The 25,349-nt window shown below is 37.7% G+C and overlaps 1 protein-coding gene across 6 annotated transcripts in view; it reads left to right on the top strand.

Moving 5' to 3' along the window:
* GLCCI1 (glucocorticoid induced 1) overlaps positions 1–25,349 on the top strand; it is a 57,756-nt gene that overhangs the window by 9,859 nt on the left and 22,548 nt on the right. For all 6 annotated transcript variants that reach the window (XM_082323210.1, XM_082323207.1, XM_082323212.1 and 3 more), the window contains exons 2-3: positions 11,074–11,225; positions 20,085–20,171. In XM_082323210.1, the coding sequence (XP_082179336.1) occupies positions 11,074–11,225; positions 20,085–20,171 (239 nt within the window). The remainder of the gene's footprint in view (positions 1–11,073; positions 11,226–20,084; positions 20,172–25,349) is intronic.

The following is a 25,349-nucleotide window of genomic DNA, read 5'->3' as shown; positions in this document are numbered from 1 at the left end:
ATTGATAGTGGAATACCCTTACACATCCTTTCTCTCATACTCTGATTTCTCTGGTATTTCGCCTTCAGTGGCACCTTTGTTGTACTGGATACCCTGCCCTGAATTATCACCTTTGCGGTGTTTTCTTTCCTCACAAAGAAACCATAAAATACATTTTAGATACTTGATGTTCTTTTCAAGGGGAACAAGAAAAAGTCCTAATCTTGTAGGGAAAAATTTCTCATGGGCAAAAATGTGATTAACTCATGCATGTTCAAAAGTAAAGTGTATTTGAGAAACATCCATACAAAGAAATGACCAGAGACATGTATTCAACTTAAGAAGTTGTCTACACTGAAGATCCAGATAACCTTTGGGCATTATTGTAGAAACAGCGACACTCATGCTTTCAAACCAAGTTGTGTATTGAAATGTGCAGTCCATGTATTGTTTAAAATATTAATTTTGTGAAACTGTTGTATACATCTACCTTAATTCTTCCGAAGAAGGAACTAGCCTATTAAGATTATTGGAGTATCATTATTTTATTTCGTGGTGTGTGTAACCTTTAACACAAGTTGGAGGATGCAGGGAGATCTTTTGATTGCAAGAATTATAGTAGAAACTCAGTTTGGCTCCATTGAAGATAGGAATTACCAAGCCTGACAACTCAGAATCTGGGAGAAGCAGAAGAAATGGGTGTGCTGGCACTGTATATACAATAAATGTTAGATGTTTTCTACAGCTAGGCCTTTTTTAATCATGCAAATTTACATGCATATACAGCAAAGCAAAAAATCCTACATAGGGTATGTTCTAAAATTCATAAATCTGGAGTAAAGCTTCAGATTTCAGAAGGAAATAGTTTGAAAATTTGGCTAAACAGGGTTGCTCTGACTTGAATACGGAGAGAATCTGTTTTACTGAAAAATGTTAACACTACTGGAGTCTTTCAGACATCAGAAAAACTCAAGGATGTGATCTGATTGCATGGACATTTATCTCAAAAAGGCTGCTAGGAATAAGCAGAGAGCCTGCAAGAAATAGCAGGAAGAACTGAGAAAAAGATGTCACAATATCAATCAAAAAGTGAATCTTAGCTGAGAATTGTTAAAACCCGAACAGATTTGGACTTTGCATGCTTTAAGACAGACAACAGAAACACGCAAATAGAAAAATAAGGACAAAGTAGTTGCAGCTGTTCGGTACCAAGAAAAAAGAGATTAAGGATGGTCTGAGATTCATTTGCTGGAATGTATGGTTTCAAAATCAGCTCCAAGGAATAGTAGCAAAAATCTCAGAGGAAATAGCACAGATATTTATTCAATGCTTTGTGCTCACCAGGACGAAGTATAAGTAATCAACTTTCAATAAGGACAGTGATTTTTTTTTTTTTTTTTTTTTTTTTTAACCCAGGAAGATAAAAAAAAAAAATTTAAGGGAGAGGGTAATTTGGAATTAGGAATTACCAAGACTATGATAAATACAGATTGCAGATTTTAATAAAGTCAGTTCAGTGATCTCCATTGCAGGATTCCAGAAAAGCCCACTCAGAAGTTCATGCTTACCCTCAACTTTCTAAGGCGCTATTCTGAATAGGAGGTGACACCATTTGAGAATAGATACCTGAGTATAGCAGAGATGATGCTGATGTTTCTAAAATAGGAAAAATTTTGAGTCCAGTTCTAAAATGTAGAGATCTATTGGTCTAAATTCAGCTATAGGTGAAACTTCAAAAGAAATTTTAAAAGATGGTGGAAAGCAGTGAGAAATGTCAAAGTGCAAAATGAGCTTTCTAAATTGTGTCATGCTAACCTGGTGGTTTTGATAAGAGAACTGATTTTCTAGACGGGAAGTAGATCTTATCTGCTTAGGCAAATTTTAAAATTAGGGTGATGAAACCATTGATGAATTTTGAGAGGTTTAATTAGTATGCAGGAAGATTATGCAACAAGGGTTGAAGGACCTTGGGAATTGAAATAATAATTTGTTACGTACATTTATGTATGTGAGGTTGTACTTGAGCAGAATATCTTTTCCTCTAAGTGGGAACATGTAATTTGAAAACACTGGAGGGTGGAGTTGGGTGATGGTAGGATCTCTAAAGTGCCAACATGAAGTGACTGGAAAAAGTACTGGGCACAGGTCAGGTCTTGCAGAAATGAGCAACCTGCTGCATAGGGGCCTGCTGAGACATTGTCTGGGATACTGCACACGATTTTGGTGCTCTGCAATTTAAGATAGATAAAATCAAACTGGACTAGAGTCAGAGAAGGACTACTAGGTTAGGAGTTTAACTACACGGTGATAAAAGAAAATCTACTCTGAATAAAAATACAGTTGCTTTCTCTGAATCCAAGTGAGTGGGGAAGGGGATGGAGAGGTGGGAAGGAAGAACTGTAATGTAGTGCTAGGACATGAATGGGTGGATTGGTTTGACAATGTAAATGTTTATGTGGAAAACTATAAGAAGGCCTGAAACCATCAGGGGAAAAAAAAAATCTTCCTGGAACATTTTTCCAGTAGGAATTGTGGGGGCAAAATACCCAGGTGCTGTAGGACTGAGTTTGTAATCTGTTTTTAAGTGATTATATGTGTTTTGTCAGTGATAGTTCAGAACTGGGCTCCTGATTTAGGAAGTTGTTTCTAGTCCTTTGTTTCTATGATTTAACTGATAATGAAAAGATAATTTATTTAATCAGCAAAGTTGGGCAGCCTGATTTAAGCAATCAGTTTTAATCTGGTTTTACATTTCTGTTTTTCAGTATTTTTTTTCAGAAAAAAATATTATTCTTGTTTAGTATAATTAGCTCTAGCTAGAAGAATGCTTTCTATCTCTAATCGCAGGTGATCATTACGATGGCATTGTATAGCCTACAGTGGATTGATTACAGTTCTTTGTGTATTTTGATTGTGAAAATGGTGAATCATGCCTTCTGATTTTTTAAGGTTTTTTTATTCACAATTATGTCCAGCTGCATTTTGATGGAAAGTGGAATTAGATTAAAGGTGTACAAAAGCATCACTTTTCTACAATATTTTATTAAATTGTAAGTATTATAACAAAAAAACCAATCCCTTCAGAGTCATCAAGTTTATTCAACAAAGGTGGTATTATCTTTAGTTACTGAAGTAATTGCACGTGTTTATAATTACCTTCAAGATTTTAATTATTAATACACTGGAAAGAAAAAACCCACAGTTTTAGTGCTCTTTTTGGTTCCTAGTTCATTTCTCAATATTGAATAAATTTATCATTCAACAGATCTAAATTAATGAACTAAAATGAAGAAAATTCTCTGTTCCTGAAGAAGTGCACAACAGTTAATGGTTCGTTGTGTGTTTCAGTGTGTTCTTTTTCCCAAGTACTTAGCTGTTGAGCTCCAATCAATTTTGTTTTAACTTGTTTTAACTTTTTAAAGTAGGAACATTTTTGAGGTACTTTATTAAATGATACTAAGTTTAGGTATTTGCATAATGTTTTAAGTTTGAAGTGATAACCTGACAAAGAAAAATATATTCTAAAAATGTGAAACAAATAAAAATCTGAAAGGTTTGGAATTCGCGTTTTACCTACCTGGTGTCCTGTTAGAGGACAAATGTGTAGGTTATATCTGTTGAACAAAGCAGCCTTTTGTGATATTAAATGCTTAGTCTTTTGTATACAGGTCCTATACATGCCAGCAGTAATCTTTGTTAGAAGAATAACTTACCTTTAGAAGGCTGAAACTTTCTTCCTTATAGTTTGTTTACTTTTCTTACTGAGATTAGAGTGTTCTTTCTATGCTTGATCTCTAAGGATACTGTTGATTTTAAACAGAGGAGTTTTGCTGTGAACAAAATCTGACTTCTGAAAGATATGCATAGTCACGTTTTACTTGACCTGTAGTTGGGTGGAATAGGGACATGAGGCAGAGACCATGTTTCAACATATATGCATAGGCAACCAAGATTTTGAGTCAACTGTAGGTCCAATGAAATTTGTGTGCCTACAGATTCATCCGTCTGTCCCTCTTCCTCCAGGTACCTATAGCCTAGCTCCGAGCGCTGTGCCTTTCTGTGCAGTTAGGCGAGTAGAGCTGTACGTCCTTGAAGAGTCGTGCATAAAACCTCCTTGATGGAAGGGAGTGCCTTGATCTACCTGTAGGATTCAGTGACTAATTGGAAGACCTCTTCCCTTTCTAGGTGGCTTAGTCATGGCTATAAAAGATAACTCAAAACCCTTACTGTGGGTCTTTGTCTACAGTTTTCCTTTGAAAGAGCAAACTGTTTTTGTTCTATTTTCCCAGTATAGGCTACCTCTTGTATTGATGGACTTGCTGTTTCGCGCAGTTCAGTTTGAATTCTTGTAAGCCTCGTCAGGTACAAAACAGAATTTGCCCTGTCTACTAAACTGTAAAATGGCCTATGTGGAAGACTGGTTCTCCTCTTCCTCCCCCCCCACCTTTTTTTTTTTTCTTTCTTCCTCCCCTGAAGAATCTTGAATGTAGAAAGCACATCATTCATGGACCTGGATCTCTGAAAAGGTCTCAGATCTCACGAAGTAGACTGCTTTCTGCTTGTTCAGTTTGCTTGTTGGAGCTTTGGTTAGATTATGGTGCTGTTCTGTGCCTTTTTTTTTGGTTGGTTCAATGTTATGGATAATGAGAAGAAATTAGAGTGGATTATGTCAGTCTGTTCAGAGTAGTTACTTCAGAATGTCATCACCCTTCATTTTTAGTCATCCTCTGTCTCAGTTTCTAAAAATAGAAGCTTAGAAATAATTTCTGAAGTTGATACAACTGAATCAAAACCAATGTGGTGCACATAATGAAGACAGACATTTTATGGAGCTGAACGTACAGTATTTTTAGAGATGTATCAGAAGGTAACTTGAAATGACCATCTCTTGTTATGTCCTCTTAGAAATATCCTTTTGGTAGCAAAACACTGTACTGCATTTTAAATGATTGAAAAAGCTAGTATTTTGCTTTGTTTTAAGCTACTAAAGAGATTAAGATGTTTAATTTGAAATTATAGAAGGAAGACTGCAATAGCTTCATATTTTTTCTGTTCAATTACATATTAGGGTGTTGTATTTTTTTAAGTTGCTATTTAAAGTCCTATTTTTTTGTTATTTGGTATGAACAGTACGTGGCAAACAGTATGCTCTTTGTTGTTCTGCACCACTCTAAACCGTTAATGCAGTCATTCAGCCAGTTTGCAGATTGGGTCAGAAACAAGTCCGTCAGTCACTGGCAACTGGGAAACGTCTTTTGAGCCAATAGATCTATCCTGTGGAGTAAAACTTCTAGGGACCCCAAATCCCTCGTTAATCCTTTTCTTGAGAGATTCTGGCTCCAGTTACAAGAGAAAAGCCTTTTGGAGAATGAAGACTGAAATATTTTTTTTTTGAGTGGCCTCTAAATCCCCATTATTCAATCTTTTTCCATGCAATGTCATAGAGACAAATTCTGCAAATAAACATGCACCGGTTTGTCCATCTACCTACATAATCAGAGCAGGAAAGACCAAACATGCATTCAGGAATCAGTACAGTCTCACTATATACTTGCTTAAAAAACAAACAAAAAGGCAAAAAAAACCTTGACCAGACTCCTCAGAGAATGTTCCTCCTCTTGTATCTGAAAGTCTACTTTTGTAGTACTCAAGGAATCATTGTCCGAAGCAAGCAAGAGCAGAGGTGTCCCTTTTCATGCTTGTAGAAGGTGTAACAGAAGAGGGGACTTTTGACTAGACATGTGTGGGGCAGTCAGCAGCAGGCGCTGCTGTGGTAGCCACGACAGAAGTGTTGGGCCATCATTCTTAGTAGTTGCTGTGGGTCACCATTCCTTAATATTCAGCTTTCCATTTCTAGTTTATGATTTCCCATGCTGTGTTCCCATGTACTTCATTATTTAAGAGGCATTCACACAGGCACTTCTGAATCATTGGTTTTGCAGATTGTTGTAAATTTATTATCTATAGTAGGAATGTCCTAGAAATACCTGATACTCCTTCATAATGTGGTATCTAGTCTCTACATCTCCTTTGAGCCAGACTCCTTGAACTCTGACTTTGGAGCTCTTGAAAAGAGTCTTAAGCAGACTAGGATATCCATCAAAGTGAATCCTTCCAAAAGTCTTCAGTATTTTTGGAGAATATTCTTTTGAAGTTTGTGTTCAATTCCTAGGTAAAATCTGAAATTTTTTAGGAACGGATGAGACCTAAGCTTGGGACTCATTTCACTAGAAGCTCTGAAGGTGAACCAGAAGGTTCTGCAGAGTGTTAGCAACTGCACTGAAGAGAAACAGCATCTCATGAAACTTTATTGTGGAATTTAGTACTGATATTTGACAGTGTAATGACTTGGCTGTCTTGGGTAAATAGTTTAAGTTATAGATGAACTTCAAGAAAAAATCAAGATATTACTGCAAGAATGTTGTCTAGCCTTTTGCAGGAGAGTGTCACAGTTAGCTGACGTTGATAATTAGATGACAATATTAATAATCCTAGTTTTAGGGAAGAGTGAATTTTATTTTTATTTCATGTTTTTCACTCAACTTGAGAGGAATCTGTGTCATCTGAGAAGTTCTTAGGATAATTCTAGTCTTTTTAAGCTGGATATATCCATGCAAAGATGTGAGTAGAAAAGTTTTGGCCAAATTTGAACTGCATCTGCTAACTGCTGAAAGAGAGATGGGAAGAAAAGATGCTGACAGATGAGCTCTGGTGGATTTAGCGGAAGCCGTTTTTATAATGGTACCAATGCTAGCTGTCAATCTTGCTCTTCTGCTGCAGGTGATTTTCCTCATTGCACGCATGGCAGAAGGCATTATTTAAGCTAAAATGGACTGTGAACATGGTTTTGAGATTATGTGCAGGTTAGCTGCCTCTGTGTTGGATGGGAAGGCAATCTCTTCATTTTAGAGCTGTAGCAGATGGTTTTATTTGAGCCCTATGTCCTTTTCAAAAGAGCTGTCATGTGTTAGTCTCTTACTAAATTACATTTTGCTGGCAGAGAAATGGAAACCTTTTTTCAGTCAGTCTAGGTGGTATAACTAGAATTCTTTTGGCTCTCAATGCAGCATGCAGAACCATAATTTCACGATTTCATGCAGTTTATTTTAGTTGATTCCTGCTGGGAGGTAGGATCATGCTAGGTTTCACCAGCTGTAGTATTCAGGTGGACCCTTGTGCCATTTTACGTAAAATCATTTATAACTAGAAATGGGTAGCAATAGCCCCTAAATACATACCATTAAAACTTGTGGCATATTTTAAATAACATGGCGTATTTTGCTTTCCTACGAGCATGCATCTTGCTTTTGTAATTTCTAGCTAACTCTTTCAGGTAACATTAGGCTTCTCAAGTACTATGTTCCAAAGTTTACTTGTTCTGGAGGTAGAGCTGAGCTCCTTGTGAGGTATCTCAGACATCCCTGAGAAACAGAAAAGAATTGTTCTGACTTACCACTGCAGTAAAATCCACTCATACACTCCAATACTGTCGGATGTGGTATAGTCTGAAACTTGGGTAAAATCATTCTGTAATTTTAGAAATTTCTGAATATTGATTAAGCCTTTCTGGATGCTGAAGTCTGTTGGCTAACTTCAGGAGCTGTTGAAGCGCTTCAGATATTGGATGGCACTTGCTGCACTTTTTTTTTTTGCTTCTGTGAGAAAACCAAAGCATGAGGTTTCCATCCGGACAAAGTGATTGGGACTGGAGAAGGATATGCATGATAGGAGCATCAAAATCCCATCGGTGATGAAAGTCTGGGGAGAAGTGAAAGTTCTGTAGTAGCTCCTAGAGTAGCAAGAAGCCAGACTTACAATGAGGTGAGAAAAGCAAAGTTAAGAAATAAATCCTGAGGGCAGTTTTAATATTTAGAAAACATTTTAGGCTGATCTGAGCCACCATTGTTGTGGTCCAGTTCAACTCTGTTCCTTCAAATTTCATGCTTGCAGATCCCTTCTCCTTTATTTTTTTATGGTCTAAGGATATATAGCATAAAAGGGTGAGAGCTGAAACTGTTATTGAACAGACCTCAGCGCTGCTGCAGCTCTGTTGTTCCTCCTGGCTCTCCTGTGGTTGTTTCTGCCCCTTATATTATGCCAATGTTGTGGTTTAACCCCAGCCAGCAACTAAGTGCCACCCAGCCGCTCGCTCACTCCCCCTGCAGCAGGATGGATGGGGGAAGAGAATCAGAAGAGTAAAAGTGAGAAAACTCATGGGTTGAGATAAAGACAGTTTAATAGGTAAAGCAAAAGCCATGCATGCAAGCAAAGCAAAACAAGGAATTCATTCTCTGCTTCCCATGGGCAGGCAGGTGTTCAGCCATCCCCAGGAAAGCAGGGCTCCATCATGGGTAACGGTTACTTGGGAAGAAAATGCCATCACTGCCAATGTCCCCCCTTTCCTCCTTCTTCCCCCAGCTTTATATGCTGAGCATGACATCATACGGTATGGGGTATCCCTTTGGCCAGTCGGGGTCAGCTGTCCCAGCTGTGTTCCCTCCCAGCTTCTTGTGCACCCCCAGCCTCCTCGCTGGTGGGGTGGGGTGAGAGGCAGAAAAGGCCTTGACTCTGTGTAAGCACTGCTCAGCAGTAATGAAAACATCCCTGGATTATCAACACTGTTTTCAGCACAAATCCAAAACATAGCCCCATACTAGCTACTATGAAAAAAAATTAACTCTACCCCAGCCAAAACCAGCATAGCCAACCTGCCTGTAATGGGGAAAACCATGTGCTTATGACTTTTTTTGGGTAGGTTTTAGTTTTCTTTATGTTTAACTCAGTGAATCACCTTACTAGGTGGGTTCATACATCTGTGCATGCTGTCTCAGAGTAGATGGAAGGAGCACAGAGAGCAGTGGAGCAGGGATGGCATTACACGAGTGCTAACTGAGATGGGTTTATGCAGTTGTGAAGTGGTGTCATTGGTTCGTTTCCTGTGATTCAAAAAAATAGTGAAGAGTAGTAGGGACTTAGGAGACTGTGTCTTGAATTTTCCTTCTCCTAGCTTCAGAGTTTGACAGTCTCCTGCACTCGCTTCCAAGATCACCATGGAAAAATATAAATGTAGTAACTTGTGGTGGTGTTTGTGTCCGTTGCCGTTGCAGGGCAATTATGTGACTTATTAATGCCAGGATTGCTGTTGCCTTTCCTCTGGGTGTAGAACAAGACACAGACCTTAGATCATTCTCTGGTTGTATATATTTTGTGTGTTTTGGACTTGTGTTTTCTTGTTTGTTTGTGTTTTGTTTTTTTTTTTTTTTTTCTTTTTCAGCAAGAGTTTTTAAATACGAAGTTTGCAAAGGTAAATTTTGCTTAGTCCTTATTTCCCCGTCTTCAGACATTGTCTTGCCAGTTTGTCTCTGCATGGTCTTTAACTTGTTGTAAAAGGTGTGGTCTGTTTTTTTTTTTAGAACATACTTAACTACTTATGTATTTAACAAATTCCTGATAGATTTTTCGCATGTAATGTATTTCTAATGAACAGAGCTTTTGGAGGAATTTTCAAAACTCAAGCTACCTGGGAAAGTAGTGTAGTGCCATAGCATGGCAGTGAAGGCTGGAAGAACGCGTTGTAGGTATGCGCCCTTTAGGTACTTCTGTGTTTCAGCGTGAATGTAAATACTGTTTTCGTGTTTAAAATTTGTCACCTTTATTTTGGATTTCAGGCTTTCTTACTTTTAATAGTTCAAAAATATTTCTTAAAATGCAAATTTGTCACAATTGGAATCCTATGAGGATAGATGTGTTTGAAATTGTACGGATTTCGTTTATAGATAACATTGCAATCAAAACAATTATATTATACAAAGGCAGTATGATATACTATGATGCTTCCAGTTCACGGCATTATTTAGAACTCTTCACCTAAAATTAGTTGTTAATGAAGTGTTTCAGCAGCTCTACATTTCTCTAAAATGGTCTGTTTTAACATTATCTTGTTCATATATCATACTATAAGCATGCTGTATTAGTGGAAGCTGTACTTTAATCATTGTGCTGAATGCTGTATAAAACACTGATGATGGAGTCTGCCTTTTGAGACCCAGCAATTCTAGATGATATACAAGGAGAAAATGCATGTGGAGGTCAGTGCCCATGTTTGGTCTCAGAAGTGTGCTAGCAGGTCTGCTCTCCAGCTCTGAGCAGTGAGTAGGGTTTCAGTAGGTCGGATCAGTGCGTAGCATGTGACTAACTTGAAAGTAATCCCACTTGCAAACGTCTTTTAGTAGGGGTGAGCAAGATAGAGAGTAGCTGTAATGTAGGCCTTAGGTTGGCTTATGTAAAGTCTAGAAAATGAGTATATGAAGTAATTTTGCCTAAAGGACAAAGCAAGATGATCCAGAGAGCATGCTGTAAAACTCTGATGTGGGAAAGAACAATCTCATGAATCACCCTACTCTCTGCTTTCCAAATGAAATGCAGGAAAAAGCGTTCCATGATCTAGGTGTATGGGGAGAGAAGCACAGGGAGGAGTCAACAATTGCAGGCGCTGTGATGAGTGAAGACAAACATGGTAGCTGCCTTGACCTGAGCTGTGTCAGAGGGAGACACACACTCCCACGGTTTCAGCTTGCTAAGGCCTGTATTGGGATCTTGGAAATAATCTGGAATGACGAACATGAGAGCAAGAAATTGGATATGCATCTTCTTAAGAATCGTGATTTTTGTCATGATCTGTGTTTTAGTATTTAGAAAGCTAAGCAAGCTGACTTAAAAAAAAAGTAACGCAATACTGATACTATGTTACATTTTCTATTTCTATATGTCTGGCTTTCCTGAGTTGCATCATCACTGTATTTAAATTTGCTTGATGTTTTTTGTTGATGAAAATATATTGCATAAGTAGCCTGGTTCTTTGCAGATATGGACACTTTATGTGGTGTTGGGTTTTGTAACTGTTAAGTTTTGCCTTTTGTATTTTTTCTCCTTTGTCTGATGTTATTTGCTTTGATGTGATGGCATTCTTTTCAGCTTGGCATTTAGACAAAGGTTTCTGATGTGTTCTTGCCATTGTGTGTCATAGCTAGCTTTTAACATTTAATATCAAATTTAGCCTGACTCTTTTGTTGATTTTGTTCTGGTTTTCTACAGTGGACAGGCCAAAATCCCAGCAAATCAGAACTTCTGGTACCATAAGACGAACTTCTTCTTTGGACACAATAACAGGACCTTACCTCACAGGACAGTGGCCACGTGATCCCCACGTACACTACCCTTCATGTATGAAAGATAAATCTACTCAGGTAAAAAGCTGTAAAACAAGACAACAGAGATGTTTCGTATAATGGATGTCTTCCTGATAATACTTTTATCACCTGATCGGGAATCTTAGCTCAACTTAATTCTGAAGAAATGTGGGTTCACTTAATTTTATTATAAATATAAAGCCCTAAAAATAGGGTACGGTAGTGTTTTTTAATCAGTGTCAACTCAGTAACATGGTATGCAACAGATAATATTTTTATGCTTTTAGAAAACAGTTGTTAAAAATGATTTTCTGTATGTGGGCAGATCTGTTGAGGCTAAATAAGCAGATTTCAATCTCAGCCTTGTATCTGGTTTATTTTGAAGCTGCTATATGCAAAATTGTGCTGAGTGTTATTTAAAAAACAGATTCCATAATAGTAGTGGCTGACAAACTAAGATTTTATTAAATTGTGGTAATAAATCTGAGAGTCTCAAAAAGTGTATTTGGGTGCGTGCGGGGGAGGAGAAGGAGAGAGGTTACTGTTAAGAAGAATTGAGCAGTTCGTCACTGGAGGGGAAATCAAGAAGAGGAAGCTGGGAGTGAGCCTGTAATGTGGTCTTGAGATGTTCCCTCTGCTTAGTTGCAAGAAAGACAAACAGAAATGCTCTGTGGAAGAGTTGCCTCTTGAAGCCAGACATCAGAAAGAGAGCCTTACCACCAGCTACAAAGAGAAGGCTACTGAGATTATTTATGGCCTGATAACCTTGTGATATACCCTTGGATCCTCCTCAGGGCTCTGTCCTTAGCAGGAACCCCTGGCTGGTAGGCTGCTGTGGCATTCATAGTGGTCCAGTGCTCTTGGGCTAGAAAGCTGAACATTGTTTCTTGCCTGATTCCTCCTCATGCTGGAGCTTGTTGCCCACAAAGATGATGACTATCAAATAGGTAAAAAAATACGTAATTCTAAAAAAACCCCAAATTATTAGCAAAGGAGTTGCATTCCTGTTTTTTCCATAGTGTTATTAGGGTATGGAGTAAATAATCTGAGTTTGTGTTCTAAACTAAATTGGAAACTAGAAAAAGCTATCTACCTTTGGTTATATTTTCAGTCTACAGGTCATGTAGGGATGGTTGTTAAATCAGTTTTCTATCTCTTGTGCCATGATTCTGGCCCATTGTCATCATGGGTGTCCTGCAAAGAAAAATGATACTTCTGTCATCCTACCTTTTGCCTATAACTCTCTTGTACCATTAAGAATTGTTTTTAATGGAAGCTTATGTTTCACAATGCATATGATACCTTTAAAATATTAAGGATTTTTCTGTCATAACCTCACTTGTAGGTGTACAGGTTTTGGTTAGTTTCCACTGACTCACAACATACTTGTCACCCATTTTGCCACCATTGCTTAGAGCAAACGCAGCAGCTCTTTAAATTGATTCTAGGTTTTAGTCTTTTGTGTAATACTGAATTTATCAGGACAAGTTAGCATATATAAATAATTTTCCACATCTCTTTAAAATCTACTGTAATGCAATGCAGGAACCCCTCTGATGGGGGAAGGATAAGCATAGAATGCTTAGAAAAGAAAAAAGATCTGTTTGATCCAGAAATCCGATTTAATGAATTTGGGAATCTGATGATTAAAATTGTTCAAGGAAACTTTTAGAAACTGTGGTGGGACCCTTTAAGAAAATGCTGTCTTCATGTCCTACTCATTCATTTTGAAACCAGCCAGCCAGTTTTAGCAAAAAAGAAGAACAAGCAGTCATCTTTACTGTCGTGAAAGGTCCACCTAAAAAGCTCTTAATCCTGGATTTACTTCCAAGGTGTCTACCTTTCACAATACTGTGCCTTGAAAGTCTTTCTGTTCTGAAACCATAATTTCCATTCAGGAGACTTTTGGGAACACGCTTTGTAGTTGCTGTATTTCTTAACCTCTCTCTTATAAAACATATATCCATATCAAACTTCGCCAATACCTTTATGAATAGAAGATTTAGAATATTTAAACATTCACAAACAAACCTTTTCACTAGTTACAGAAAAGAGAAACAAACTTGTTCTATAAATATTTGAGCTCCAAGCATTTGGCAGTAAAATTGCTTTCCTAGTGAGCTCAAGTAAGTGTTTAGGTTATTTGACCTGTTGGCTGCCACCCTTTGCCTCATTCAGAAACAAAGCTCAGGGAGGGGGGAAAAAAAAAAAAAGTTTTACCTTTTCAGCATAACCAAATGTAACAGAGAGGAAAGGCCGTACTGTTGTCATTACAAGGTGAAGTATTATTTCAAAGGGATAAGGGCAGGGAAGTTTCATGGTTTGGATTTGTGTGGATATCTTCTAACAAGGAATTATATTAGCCCTCTTCTTATTCAAATTATGCAAAAATCAAGCATTTAGCAGTGTTTGAGTTGGAAAACGTGTATTGACTACTCAGCACTATATGAATATGTAAAATGTAACAAGCATAGTGATAGGCACCGCAAATTCAATTTTTTTTTAAATATTCACTAGGGAGGGTTGTAGATGAACTTGATCATAAAATATTGACTTGAGTTATGTTTTGGTTGTGTGGAGTTTTTTGTTGTTTGAGCTCTGTGTAGTTTGAAGTATATCTAATTTCAAGAACTAAGGATAAGTTCCAAGTTGTTGATAGGATGCATGCATGGCAAATTAAGTTAAATTAAATTAAAGCCCTGCTCTTTGAGTACTAGCACAAGTACTTCCACTGCTTCATGTTTGTTGGCTAAGTAACAGTTTAGCTCATGGGAGTTGATGTAGTTTACGGTAGCTAAAAATAATAACACTTGGTAGTTTAGCTGAGTGGAAGATGGTAACAACAAAATAAATAAAAACAAGGTAGTGAAAATCAATAAACCAATTTTTTTGTGTGAGCATGTTTCATTGGAGAATAAATTATCTCTTGTTTTACTTCTAAACTCATGAACAATACTGTCAGTATAACTTACATTGTAGGTGGAATAATTATTTCTCTTTCAGGGGTACTTTTTGTCCCTAATTAAACAGTAATTTAAAATCCAAATTTTGTGCAGTTTTGTGAAGGTGGTGATTATGGCTGTTCCAAGTTTCTTAGAATTCTTGTATTTTTAAAAAAAAAAAAAAAAAAAGTCAGATTCTGGTCTTCACTGTGATCAGATGAACCTTTTTATTCCAACTCCTTGTTTCCCACTTAAGTTCTTTGAACCTGTGTAGTGCTCATGAATAAAATGTTTCTTCTTTCTCTAAAATTAAACCAGGATTTAACAAAAAGAATTCAGTAATATCTTATTATTTAAATAAAGGAAACAGAATTTTGTTTGTTTGTTTTACTTTCTGTTGCATCTTGGAGAATCATAACTGTAGTTCATATTTATTTCTCTTTTACCCACCTCAAGTGTTTTGACTGAAAACACTTACTAGAAGTGAGGTTGTTATGTTTGCTTTTGGAAAAATATTCTATGACACTATATGTTGTGTGACATTTACACAATTCCAGAATTCTAAGAATTCTCCATGCGTTTATGCTCATGAGTGTATGTGTACATATGCATGCAACTAGCTGATCTTCAAGGAGCAGCAAGTTTTGGATAATCAGAGGTACAGCATTATATTTAGTAGTGTTTTAAGTATTTCAGAAATGCAGGGAAACTTACTATTATAGGAAGTAATTATCTGTGTTGATGTACTTTGTGATCCCCTTCCCAAGTTCCTCCACTGTCCTACTTCCCTCTTCTTTTCAGCAAAATTTGAACTTTTCATTAAGGCCATTTAAAACTCGGTATAGCTCCTTTCCCCACTTTTTCCATCTCTGTTGGGAGCACTGTTGGAGCAATTTTGTATACTTCTCCTTCATGCTATACATGTATTTCCCCCTTCCTAGTGTAAGGAATAATTCAGTGTTGAAATGATTATGCCTAACCTTAGAATCTTCAGAAACATTTCGATAATCATCATAGTTTATTAATATAATTATTTGGCAGTAGCTAAATTATTTAAAAGATTTTTATAAAATTAAAAAGGAGAGATTAGGGATAAACATATGACGTTGATGTCATAACAAATACATTGCCGAACAAAGTTCGTCTATGTAATCTTTCTCGATCTAAATAATACAAAGAAAAGAATAAATGACCATGTGGAATATGATTCAGTGATTTCCTGCAGCACCCCCCCTCCAATTGACTTCTTAAACTGGATTCCAATATGCCTGGATATGCCTTTTTCATTGTATATGGTAATTATGTGTTACACAAATGGAAATAAAGAAAGTTTGCAAAATGCCTTTCAGAATTTTTACTTCTCGCTAGTCTAAAGAATAACGCAGAGTTATTAAAATGGAATGCTTGGCTAAGATATGTTTTTATTCTTCCTGTGTGGGGGTCAAGGCTTTAATGTAGTTACCTCTCATTAGTCACTTGAGTAATGTTTTGTATTCTTTTGGGTAGAAATTTCATTGCTTAAAAATTGACGTCATAAACCAGGAGGCTCAATTATATGAAGCTTTTTTATTGGTGTATTTTAGTTGTCATTACTTTCATGGGATATTGTAATGATGTACTTTGGGGGGAAGGGACTAGGAGGAAGATGTGTCATGTAACTATGAATTTATCATTCTAACTTCTCTTAACCTGTCTGATGTTTGAGTCATCGTCACCTATAGTCAAATTAACTTCTAACTCTTTAGGCTGTTTCTTTCTGTGAAATTTCTAGACGGCCTTTGAATGCTTTAGAAACATCTGAAGACTCATCAGACTTTATCTTCTAGTGCTGTTGTTGCGTTTCTTTTAAATATGGAAGTTCTTCAAATATTATTGCTTCTCCTGTAAAACCTAGTCTTGTGTTCTTAATGTTTGCACCCACCCCCCAATGTAGTTAATCTGGAATGCAGGCTAGATATAGTAATTAGAGTGAAGGACTGGCAATGAAATGTGAGATATTTAGAGTAATTCAGTCTTATTTTAGGTTTAGGTAGGTTGGTATTCCATGCAGTCATTCTGATCTAAATGAAGTGGAAAGAATGTAGGTGTATATCCCTGACATGGGTGGAAAAGCAAGGCAGAATTACCAAGCGCCTTGGAAGAAATGCTAATCTCTACAAGCTTGGGTGAGTTAGAACAATGGTAATTGTAATTTACATTAGGACTGAAGAGAGCAACCAGATGTGGTGTTCTCAGCGTGTCCTATCCCATGCGCATGCTTTAAGCATTGTGTCAGCTGAAACTGGGACCATGAACCTTCACATTTCGAAATATCAGCGATCCTCCTCTTGAAGCTGCAGCATGCGTTACTTAATGTTTTCAAGGTTCTCCTCCTAAAATGTTTTCACTCTTAGTTTCTGAACATAGACTTGCAGGAATAATCCTTCAGTTTCATGAAGTTCGGTTCATACTTAAGTGGTGCTGTAAATTTTTTTCAGCTCTGAAATATTACCAGTTTCACAGATAGTGCCTATGACCTCTTTTACTGTGTTTCTGACTTGAGGTGCAGCAACTTTGGTTTCGTTTATTGTGATTCAGAATTTTTCTTCGAATACAGTTTTGAGTTACTTTTTGAGTTTCATTGGTTTTTTTGATATGTTTAATACATGGGAAGTAGACTTGCAGCTTCAAATGAAGGCTTCCATGAATAAGCCTGTTTTGTAGCAGTTGTAAATAAAGATGGGAAAAGAATTTTCATGGTCTGTGGAATATCAAGGGTGCTGTAGACCCCCATCTTATTTGTGATGTAAATTACAACATTCAAGTGAGGTATGAGGTGTTCATACATGAGTTAAACTTACAAAAGTGGAATTTCTGCTTGAATGTAACAAGTGTGGGGTTCTTTGGTTGTTTGGGGTTTTTTATTGTTTGTTGTTTTTTGGGGTTTTTTTTTTGTTTTTTTTTAAAAACCAACAACTTTTGAATATAAGGATTTTGGGTTACAAACCCAAAACTTATCTTCATATAATGTGGGTTACAATATATTATAACCAGCAATTTCTAGGGTTTGAAGAAGATGGGCTTGCTATAATATTCTAGTAACTGCTTATGTTGTGTTATTTTTTTAACCTTTTTTCTTTTTTCCATCTGAATATAAGTAGCACATTAATATAACATTGCCTGACTTCAGTACTCTGCTAGGAACATCATATATTATTTGTAACCTAATACTGCAAATAAAATCGAGGGATGCCAATAGTCTGCCCCCTGTATACTGATACTTGTATGTATATTTTGAAAGGTTGTGACTTGACTCAATTTACCAGAGATTGAAAGCTACGGTGTAATCCTTGTCTCAACGGAGATAGTATTTGAGTGGAAGAGAGTGTCAAAGCATATTTGAGAAAGTACAAAAATTAGTATTAAGTGAACGGATGGTTTATATTTGTTATTTTTGTTTTCTGATTAAATCAACTGCAATATAAGAATTCCCACCTCTCTCTACTAACAGTCACCAGTGTTGTTGATGAAGTTCTTCAGGGTGTTGTTATTTGTTTTTATTCTTGCTATCTGGATCAATATTTGTGCTTATTAAAAAATACAGGCAAGCTCTTTCTATGTAATGTTTTTTGTTTTGTTTTTAACAGTTTACTTCTCTTTGTTGAGAAACTCACTTTGGCTTTTTAGATACTCGATGTCTTTTCTGTTTATTAAGCTGTAGTTGAAAGTCTATGAGCTTGTAGTGATCCCTGGTACACCCTCCTACAGCATGGGAAGATATTTAAGCACCTGAAACGCCTGTTTCTACTTTGTCCTGGGGTTGTTCCCCAAACTATGGGGCAGTGTTGTATTCAGAATACACTCTCTGGAAGATAAATTTTCAAAGAATTCCCTTTGCATTGATGTTTTTCTGGTTTTGTATGAGATTGTGAAAGCTCATGATTTTGAAAAAGGAGCAAATTTCCCCCCTGTTTTCTCTAGTTCTTTAGAAATCTGCAAGCCACTTCAGTGTTTAAAAAAATTTTTAAAGCAATACAATCTCTTTCACACAAATTTCAGAGAGGTGGTAAGTACCAAATTTGCAAGAACAAGTATTTATTTAGAATACGGCTCTGCTAAAATGTAGAATGAACGAATGCACACACAGGTAGCGCGTATGTGGCAGAGGCTCTGCTTTGGGTGATGAGAGTCATGGGTTGCCTGGCTGAGGGACTTCCATGTTTTCCTCATAGTTTTAAATAGCTGTTTTAGCTCTTCACTCTTGTTAATATTTTTTTTTATAACCATGTTATCTTCTGGCTTCTTCCGCAGACCCACACAAAGAGAGTCATAAAATAAATACACAGAACCCTAACTTTTATAAAAGACTTATTTTTTTCTTTCCTGGGAACATGCAGCAAAAACTTCGTTACTGATTTTTTCCATTTTGCTTTCTAATCGCCCACATAGCTTGCTGGGCCGTTGGTGGAAGTATTCCTGGTGGTGTAAGAATAACGGAGAAAAAAGCCCACCAAAAACATGGAAACTGCAGGGCTGGCAGAAAACACAAGTGGGATACGTAGGCCTGTGCACACAAAGTGACTTGGCACATTAAATATTAGCACTTATGAGTTAGGTGCCGGGCTGTAGGCCATATAACACTATGGTAGTGCAGTGATTATAAAGGTATAACCTGTGCTCTGAAACTACAGTTCAGTGCTTAATGGTACCGGGCCTGGCCTGGCGCGCTCGGCTGGAGCGGCCTGGCCCCGGAGGGCTGCCTCCACCTCCCTTCCCAGGGCAGCGAGGGTGAGGAGCTGCAGGTGTTGTGTTTGTGGCGTTCTCCAGGGCGGTGCCTGGCCTTATTCCTGAGCAGAACAGTGTCCGCTACATGTGTGGGTACTACAGAAGTTTCTAGACCCTAGAGGGGAAGCAAGAGTAAGGAAAGCTGTGGAGGAACAGGGTTTCCATGCAAAAGAAGGGTGTCCCGCAGGGAGGTGGATCCCAGATCCTACCTGTCCTGCTGGGCTGGGGACCTCTCTCCCCTGGAGAAGTACTAGCAGTTGTCCCTTCCCTGAAAAACCTCACTGCCAAATTCGCATCGTTTTCAGTGGTATAGTTTTATTTCTTGTGGCCTTATTGTGAAAGATTCAGCTAATACTAGTAGGAATTGTTGAAGAAAAAAAAAAAAGCCACTTTTTTTTTTTTCTTGTCACAAATTTATGTGTGCCTATCGCCCTGAGTTTTATGTGGTTCATACCCCAAACTCTCTCTGGGTTTTAGATGTCCCCATTTCTCCTCTGGCAGCTGGTGACTCTTGTTCAGAAATGCTGGTGGATACCCTCAGTTTTCATAGTAGTCTTGTGAATAGCAGAGGAGTCGGGAGGTCTGGCTTCCAAACGCTTCTCAATCTTTGGGATTTAACTTTAGAGCTCCTACATCCAACCCCCAAGCTTCTGGGCTTGCAGACAAGGTTGGAAAAGGCCTGCTCTTCACTGCTCTGCTCATGTAGGTCGGAGCCAAAAATAATAAAAGGTGTATCAAACTCTGTATCAAGTCAGAGTTTGCAGGAAGGAATTGATTATGTAGCCCAGTGATTAAGGAATACGGGTGGGAGAAGTGAATCCTGGCTTTTGGTCTATGAGTTTGTTTGTATATTTTTTTAATCTTGTGGTTTTCTAAACTGTCCACTGAATGAAAACTAGAAATGGATGCCAAAGCGCAGATGGGAGTAGCCAGGTAAGGTGTTTTTGTGATTGTCAGGCCTCCGATTCCTTTGTCAGTAATGTGCATTGTCCTCATCTTTTGCAAATGCAGGTTTACAAAGTTTTAGTTTTCTATATTGTTTTTTTATGTATTGGGACTATTACTGCTGCGTATCAGATTCTGAAATTTATTCTTCAGGCATTATACATGAACTCTGACACTGCAGAAAGAGTAAAGCAATAATTTGTGCCAAAAGTTTTTCTTATCTGGAGAATTCAGTACAGTGTATTTTCTCTTTTTTCCTTTCTAGACACCCAGCTGTTGGGCTGAAGAAGGAGCAGAAAAGAGATCACATCAGCGCTCAGCATCATGGGGAAGTGCTGATCAACTAAAAGAGGTGAGAAGTTTTGCACAGTGGAGCCTTTCAAGTTTTGATATGCCCAAGACATTTTTTAATCCCTATCTGGAGTCCAGGAAACTGCACCCTTTCCCTCCCCTCTGTTGCTTTTGAAACAGGTTTTACCTCCAACGTAAGAGTTGTTTCAAGAGGGGTTGTTGTTTTATGCCTGTTGGATTTCCTCCCTTCCTACTACACAGTGTTGACTGTGAAGGAGTGGCAGGAGTGAGTGCTGAGGAACAAGCTTGTTGTTGCTTACTAATTTTTCTGTTCAGAGTTACCTTAGCTAGTTTTCTGTTCTTTGATGCTGCTCTTCTGAAAAAGGCAAAGTGTAAGTCAGTATGTTAGCATATTCTTGCTTAGCAATTTCCTTCAACTTTAAGGGTGGAGATAGAGAGGACGTGACTTTCACGAGGGAAAAAGGGGAGGGTAAGTTGTTGATACAGTAATGGTATGATTACTTGAAATGCTCTTTAATCATATGTATTTTGCTGTAGACTACAATTACAACTAGAAAGAACCGACCAAAAGTCAAGTGGATTTGCATCATGAGAAAGTAGATACAGTAAAATGATCTCTAACTCAGCTGAAATGACAATATTTCAGTTTTTGTGCTAGTAAACCATTCTGTCCAGAGTTCATGTAACTCTAGCTCTGGCCAGTACCTAATAACTGGTCTGCAGTCAGCCTCATGCCCCTGTCAGGAAGGGTGCAGCCTCTCTTCAAGAGCTACGGCTTTCTTATTAAGAAATTAATCTTGCAGCATGTTCTCATGGTGTGGAACTTTTCCCTAGTACTCTGGGCTTTTTCTGTCTTCTCTCCTGGCTCCCTGTTTAATAAGACATTTAAAAATGAGAAGAAATGTATAGGCTGTCTGAGGAGATGATATTACTGGCAATATATAGTCCTCTTCCAGACCGCCATTGATAGGAATAACAGTTGTCAAAAGGAGTGATGTGAGTTTAATTACTTGAATTTTAAAACCAGATTTGACAAATACAGAATAATCTTGCATTCCGGTGGTGGCAAAAGCCTCATTTTTAAAGATGAGGACTTGGGCCAAAGAGAGGTCAATCCAAAGAGGGTTGTCCATTCCCATCTCATTGAGTACCTGTTATGAAACCCATCATAGCTGATTTATTGGTACATGGGCCTTCCTTTGCCTGGGTGACTTCATCTGCAGCTGTGAGGAAGCACTCAGAATCACAGATTAAGCGCCCAGAAATTTGTACAGAAGGAGTTTTGTGTCTGAAAAGTTTTGGCTTAAAAGTTACCTACCAGCACAAAGGAATTGTAGCAGGGGCAGGAATAGCATCTGTATTTCCAGGATAACGCTGGCTTGCTTTTACTGAGAGACCATCCTTCATTTTCTGGCGGTTCCCTATCAAGTTCTGCAACAAGCAGCTTTTCTTCACCACAGGGCTGTGAGTGTCAGTGATAGTGAAACCTGCAGCATGTAAGCAAGTCTCTGCCATTTGATAACAGTGATCCATTGTGCTGGGTTGCCATCCTCTTTGTGGAGTGACCACAAGAGAAAGACAAGAAACATGTGACCAATGGGTTTCGTGGTTCCTTTCTGATATAACACACTAATGGAAAAAATGGGGTGTGTGGAAAGGAATTGTTTCTGTCCAAGTTTTGCAATGGTTGTTCACCCCAAAACCTGCCCTTGTCTTCTCCAGCTTATAGTTCTTTTGCTTCCTCTGTTTTCCTTTCTCCAGCTTCTCAAACCAGTTTTCTTCCCTTCTGTAGTTCCCTGGGTTCATAGTCCCAGTGTCATTCTGCATGCATCATCCGGCAAATTCTCGTTTATCTTCCCTTACTTGAGCTCTTGCTCACTTCCCTTCCAGCTCCTTGTCTGTTCTGACTCTCCATCATTTGGCTTCTATTTTATCCCTTTCTTTTTCCTGTACTTCACCCTTAAGTCCTGGTTCCAGCTTCTCTGTCTGGCTACTTAATGCCTGTGTGGTGGGTGTTGAGAGTTTGTTCAATACCAACAGTATCTGTGCATTCAGTTTCTTTGTGCCACAGTAGTTGGCAGTTTCTGGAAGGAGAAATTCTCTGGGGCAGTTCTGTTCAAACTATAATGCCCAGTAGAGACAGAATTACTAGCAAACGTAGCTGCCAGTTCCAAACATATTTCTTGAACATGTTCAAACTGAAATTTGTGCTAAAGCATCACCAAATGTAAAAGTTTTTCCAGGGGAATAGAGGGGCACATTTCCAGCATAAAGGACCCCCAAGCAAATGTTTGACTTTTTCTTCCAAAGCATTGGACAACAGAGCTTCCCAGGTAAAAAGCTACAATAATGTATTTTAGCACATAAAATGGTACAATGATTTCCACCCCCCTTTCATTTTAATCTCATTCTTAAAACAACTCTAATACTTGTACTGAAATCTCCGATGGGAAGGGGATATGAGAGCTGAATGTTGTATGGTGGACTTCAGAGAAAAGTTGACAAAGCTGTAGACAGCTGAAAGCAAGAGCTTAAGTAATGGAAATAAAAGTGTCACCTTTCCTGGGCAACTGCATTTGTTATGAATAACATAGGTAACAGTAGTTCTGCTCAGCGTTTTGAATTGTTTCCCATAGCATTTGACAGTAAACAAGTGGAAAGCTGTTTACAGTTTCCTTGGCTTGTATTAGCAGTTTGGATTCATGTTTTCTTGTTCCAACAATTAATGGAATGATTTCTGGCATGTATTTTTTATTATGTTGATACTGTAAACTAGCCAAATACTTGTATGCATAGTTTTAATTGGTTTTGATAAAAGACGATTGAATGTGCTTTTAAGTTTAAAAAAATTGTTTTTTCCTTGGTTAGTTTGAGAGCTATTACAATTAAATGCATTTATTTAACACAACTGGGAGCTCTTTTAAAAAGATTTACATTTAAAAAACCTAAAAATTAGTTTGTAGACTTAAGATCCCAAGCAAGCAAATGAATTACCACATAAAAAAATTTTCACTTTGGGTAGCTGAAAATTATTTTGTCCTTGAATTGAAATAGGTGGGTGTCAGGATTGAATCTGCCTAGCAGTGAGATAGGCAATGCTTGCTTTCGTGTAGTGGGTCAATTAAAAACTTTACAACTCCCCAGTTCTCAATATGAACTTTGTAATGATAGAGTGTACCTTTTTATCACTTCCTAACAAGATTAACTTTTTTTTTATTCTGAAGGGACCTACTGCCTGTTTTTATGAAGTCTTGAATATAACTTGTAAGATAATGCCAGACTGCTTTGACATTCTTTTAATAGAACGTCTTGACTGGGAGATAAAGATTGCTATCAGAGTCTTTGTACTGGACACAAACCAAGTAGTGGTGTGAACCACTGCTATTTTTTTCCCCTTTCAACCTGAATAGTTAGTCTGAAATTCTGTTGCAGCTGAATAGGGACAATTTTAGTTATAGCTTACCCTGAACTGGAATTTACCCAAAGCTGGGAACAAAAAAAAAAAAAACGGGATTTAAAACAAATAGTTTTCAGTTTGTGTAGTTTTTTAAAGATGTATTTCAGACAGCTGATTTTTCACTTCCCTTAAGCACCGCTGTATCTGTTACACTGACACCAGCAACCCTGCCTTGGAGGGTTCCTTTTGCTCTAACAGAGTACTTGAAAAGGACGTTGGAATAAAAGAGAATCGAATATGAGCGCTTTTACTTTTTATGTGCTTTCATATACCAATGGGAAGATTGTATTCAAAGGTTTAGGGTGAATTTCTAATGCTTGTTTTACTCTTTGACCTACTGGTTAACTTGTTTATTAACAAATGGTTCACGAATGAGTTAGAGCTTGCTGTCATTAAAAGGAGTTTGTGGCTTGTTCAGCAATAGGAAGTTACTGTGTTGTGTAGCCTGATTTGTAGAAATACAGCCTATTAGCTGGTAAATATTAATGAGCATTTGGACAGGAATGGTGAGATGTGACATGTTCCTTCATATTAGTAGTCTGCATCTAGGTCTCTTCAAATGAAAAGTTATCAGGATACTCAGATTATTCCAGTGTTGTAAAGAACCGACCTAATTTGCTTATTTCTCAGGTTTGTGCCATTAGTTATATTAGTCTGCATGCATATTACAAGTGGTATAGACAAGATTCATACTTATTTCAAGTACACTTCTACCTGTAAAAATATTCAGCAAGCAAAAAACACAGGGTTTTTTCCTGACTTCTTGTTTGTTTAATAATCTTTGATGGTCATCTTATAGTTGGCTGTATGACAGTAAACCATCAAGGCCCAACTGCAAGTTTGTGTCCTGAATGACCTGATGTAGGTTTGTTACTGTAGGCTTATGGTGCACCGATCTTTGTGTTTTCTTGGATTTTTTTTTTTTATAAATAACTGTGAAGTATATCAAGAAAAGAGTCTTTCTGACACATTGACAATATTGCAGGGAATAGTCACTGGAAGAGGGAAGGCTGAAAACTTTCTTAATTTTTTTGAAATGTGCATAGATGTGTGCTTTGTGCTCCTCCCCCATACAGTCACATGAGAGTACTTGCCAAATGTGAACTAAAAAATATAATTTGAAATTTGCTACCATATATCTTTACAACTTGTAAAGTAGCAAAATAATTTAAAATAATTGTATCTGAACGTTGGAACTGGCGTTCAAATTGCGTGTCTTCCTTGAGGAATTCCTTGATTTTTTTTCAGCTGTTTCCTCTAAGAAAATGCCTGTGTTGTATAATGAGAATTTTCTGCCCATCTTCAAGCTAGGTAGACAGGGAGAGCATTTGAATTGGTATATTAAAATCACTGTCACATTTTATGTATCTAAGTGCACATATGTGCAAGGCTAAGGCTTTAATGTCTTCAACAACTGGATGCTTTAAAGGATGCACATTAGATCTTTTTGTGATGATTTACATGTGTTCCTTAATATGATTGTGTATGCCCCAGTCACCTTCGTGCTCCGTTCTTGGGCATGTGAGGGAAATGGTGTCCCAAACCCTTTCTGTTGTTCTTAGCTGCCCTGTTAAAATGGAGTGTTTTATTACTGCACTTCTTTTTCCCAAGCATAGCACATTATTCCTTTTTTGCCTCATCTTCCTAACTGAAATGTCTGTTTTGCTGCCCTGAATGGAGTTCAGTGTTAGAGTGTATTTACACCAGTGTAATGGCTGGATTTTCAAGCACATGTTTTCCTGATACCAATCACTTGGCACT

The sequence above is a fragment of the Platalea leucorodia genome, assembly GCF_965183815.1.
Source record: "Platalea leucorodia genome assembly, chromosome: 1".
Lineage (NCBI taxonomy): Eukaryota > Metazoa > Chordata > Aves > Pelecaniformes > Threskiornithidae > Platalea > Platalea leucorodia.
The sequence above is the reverse complement of the archived record's forward strand: the minus strand, read 5'-3'. Positions and strand labels throughout refer to the sequence as shown.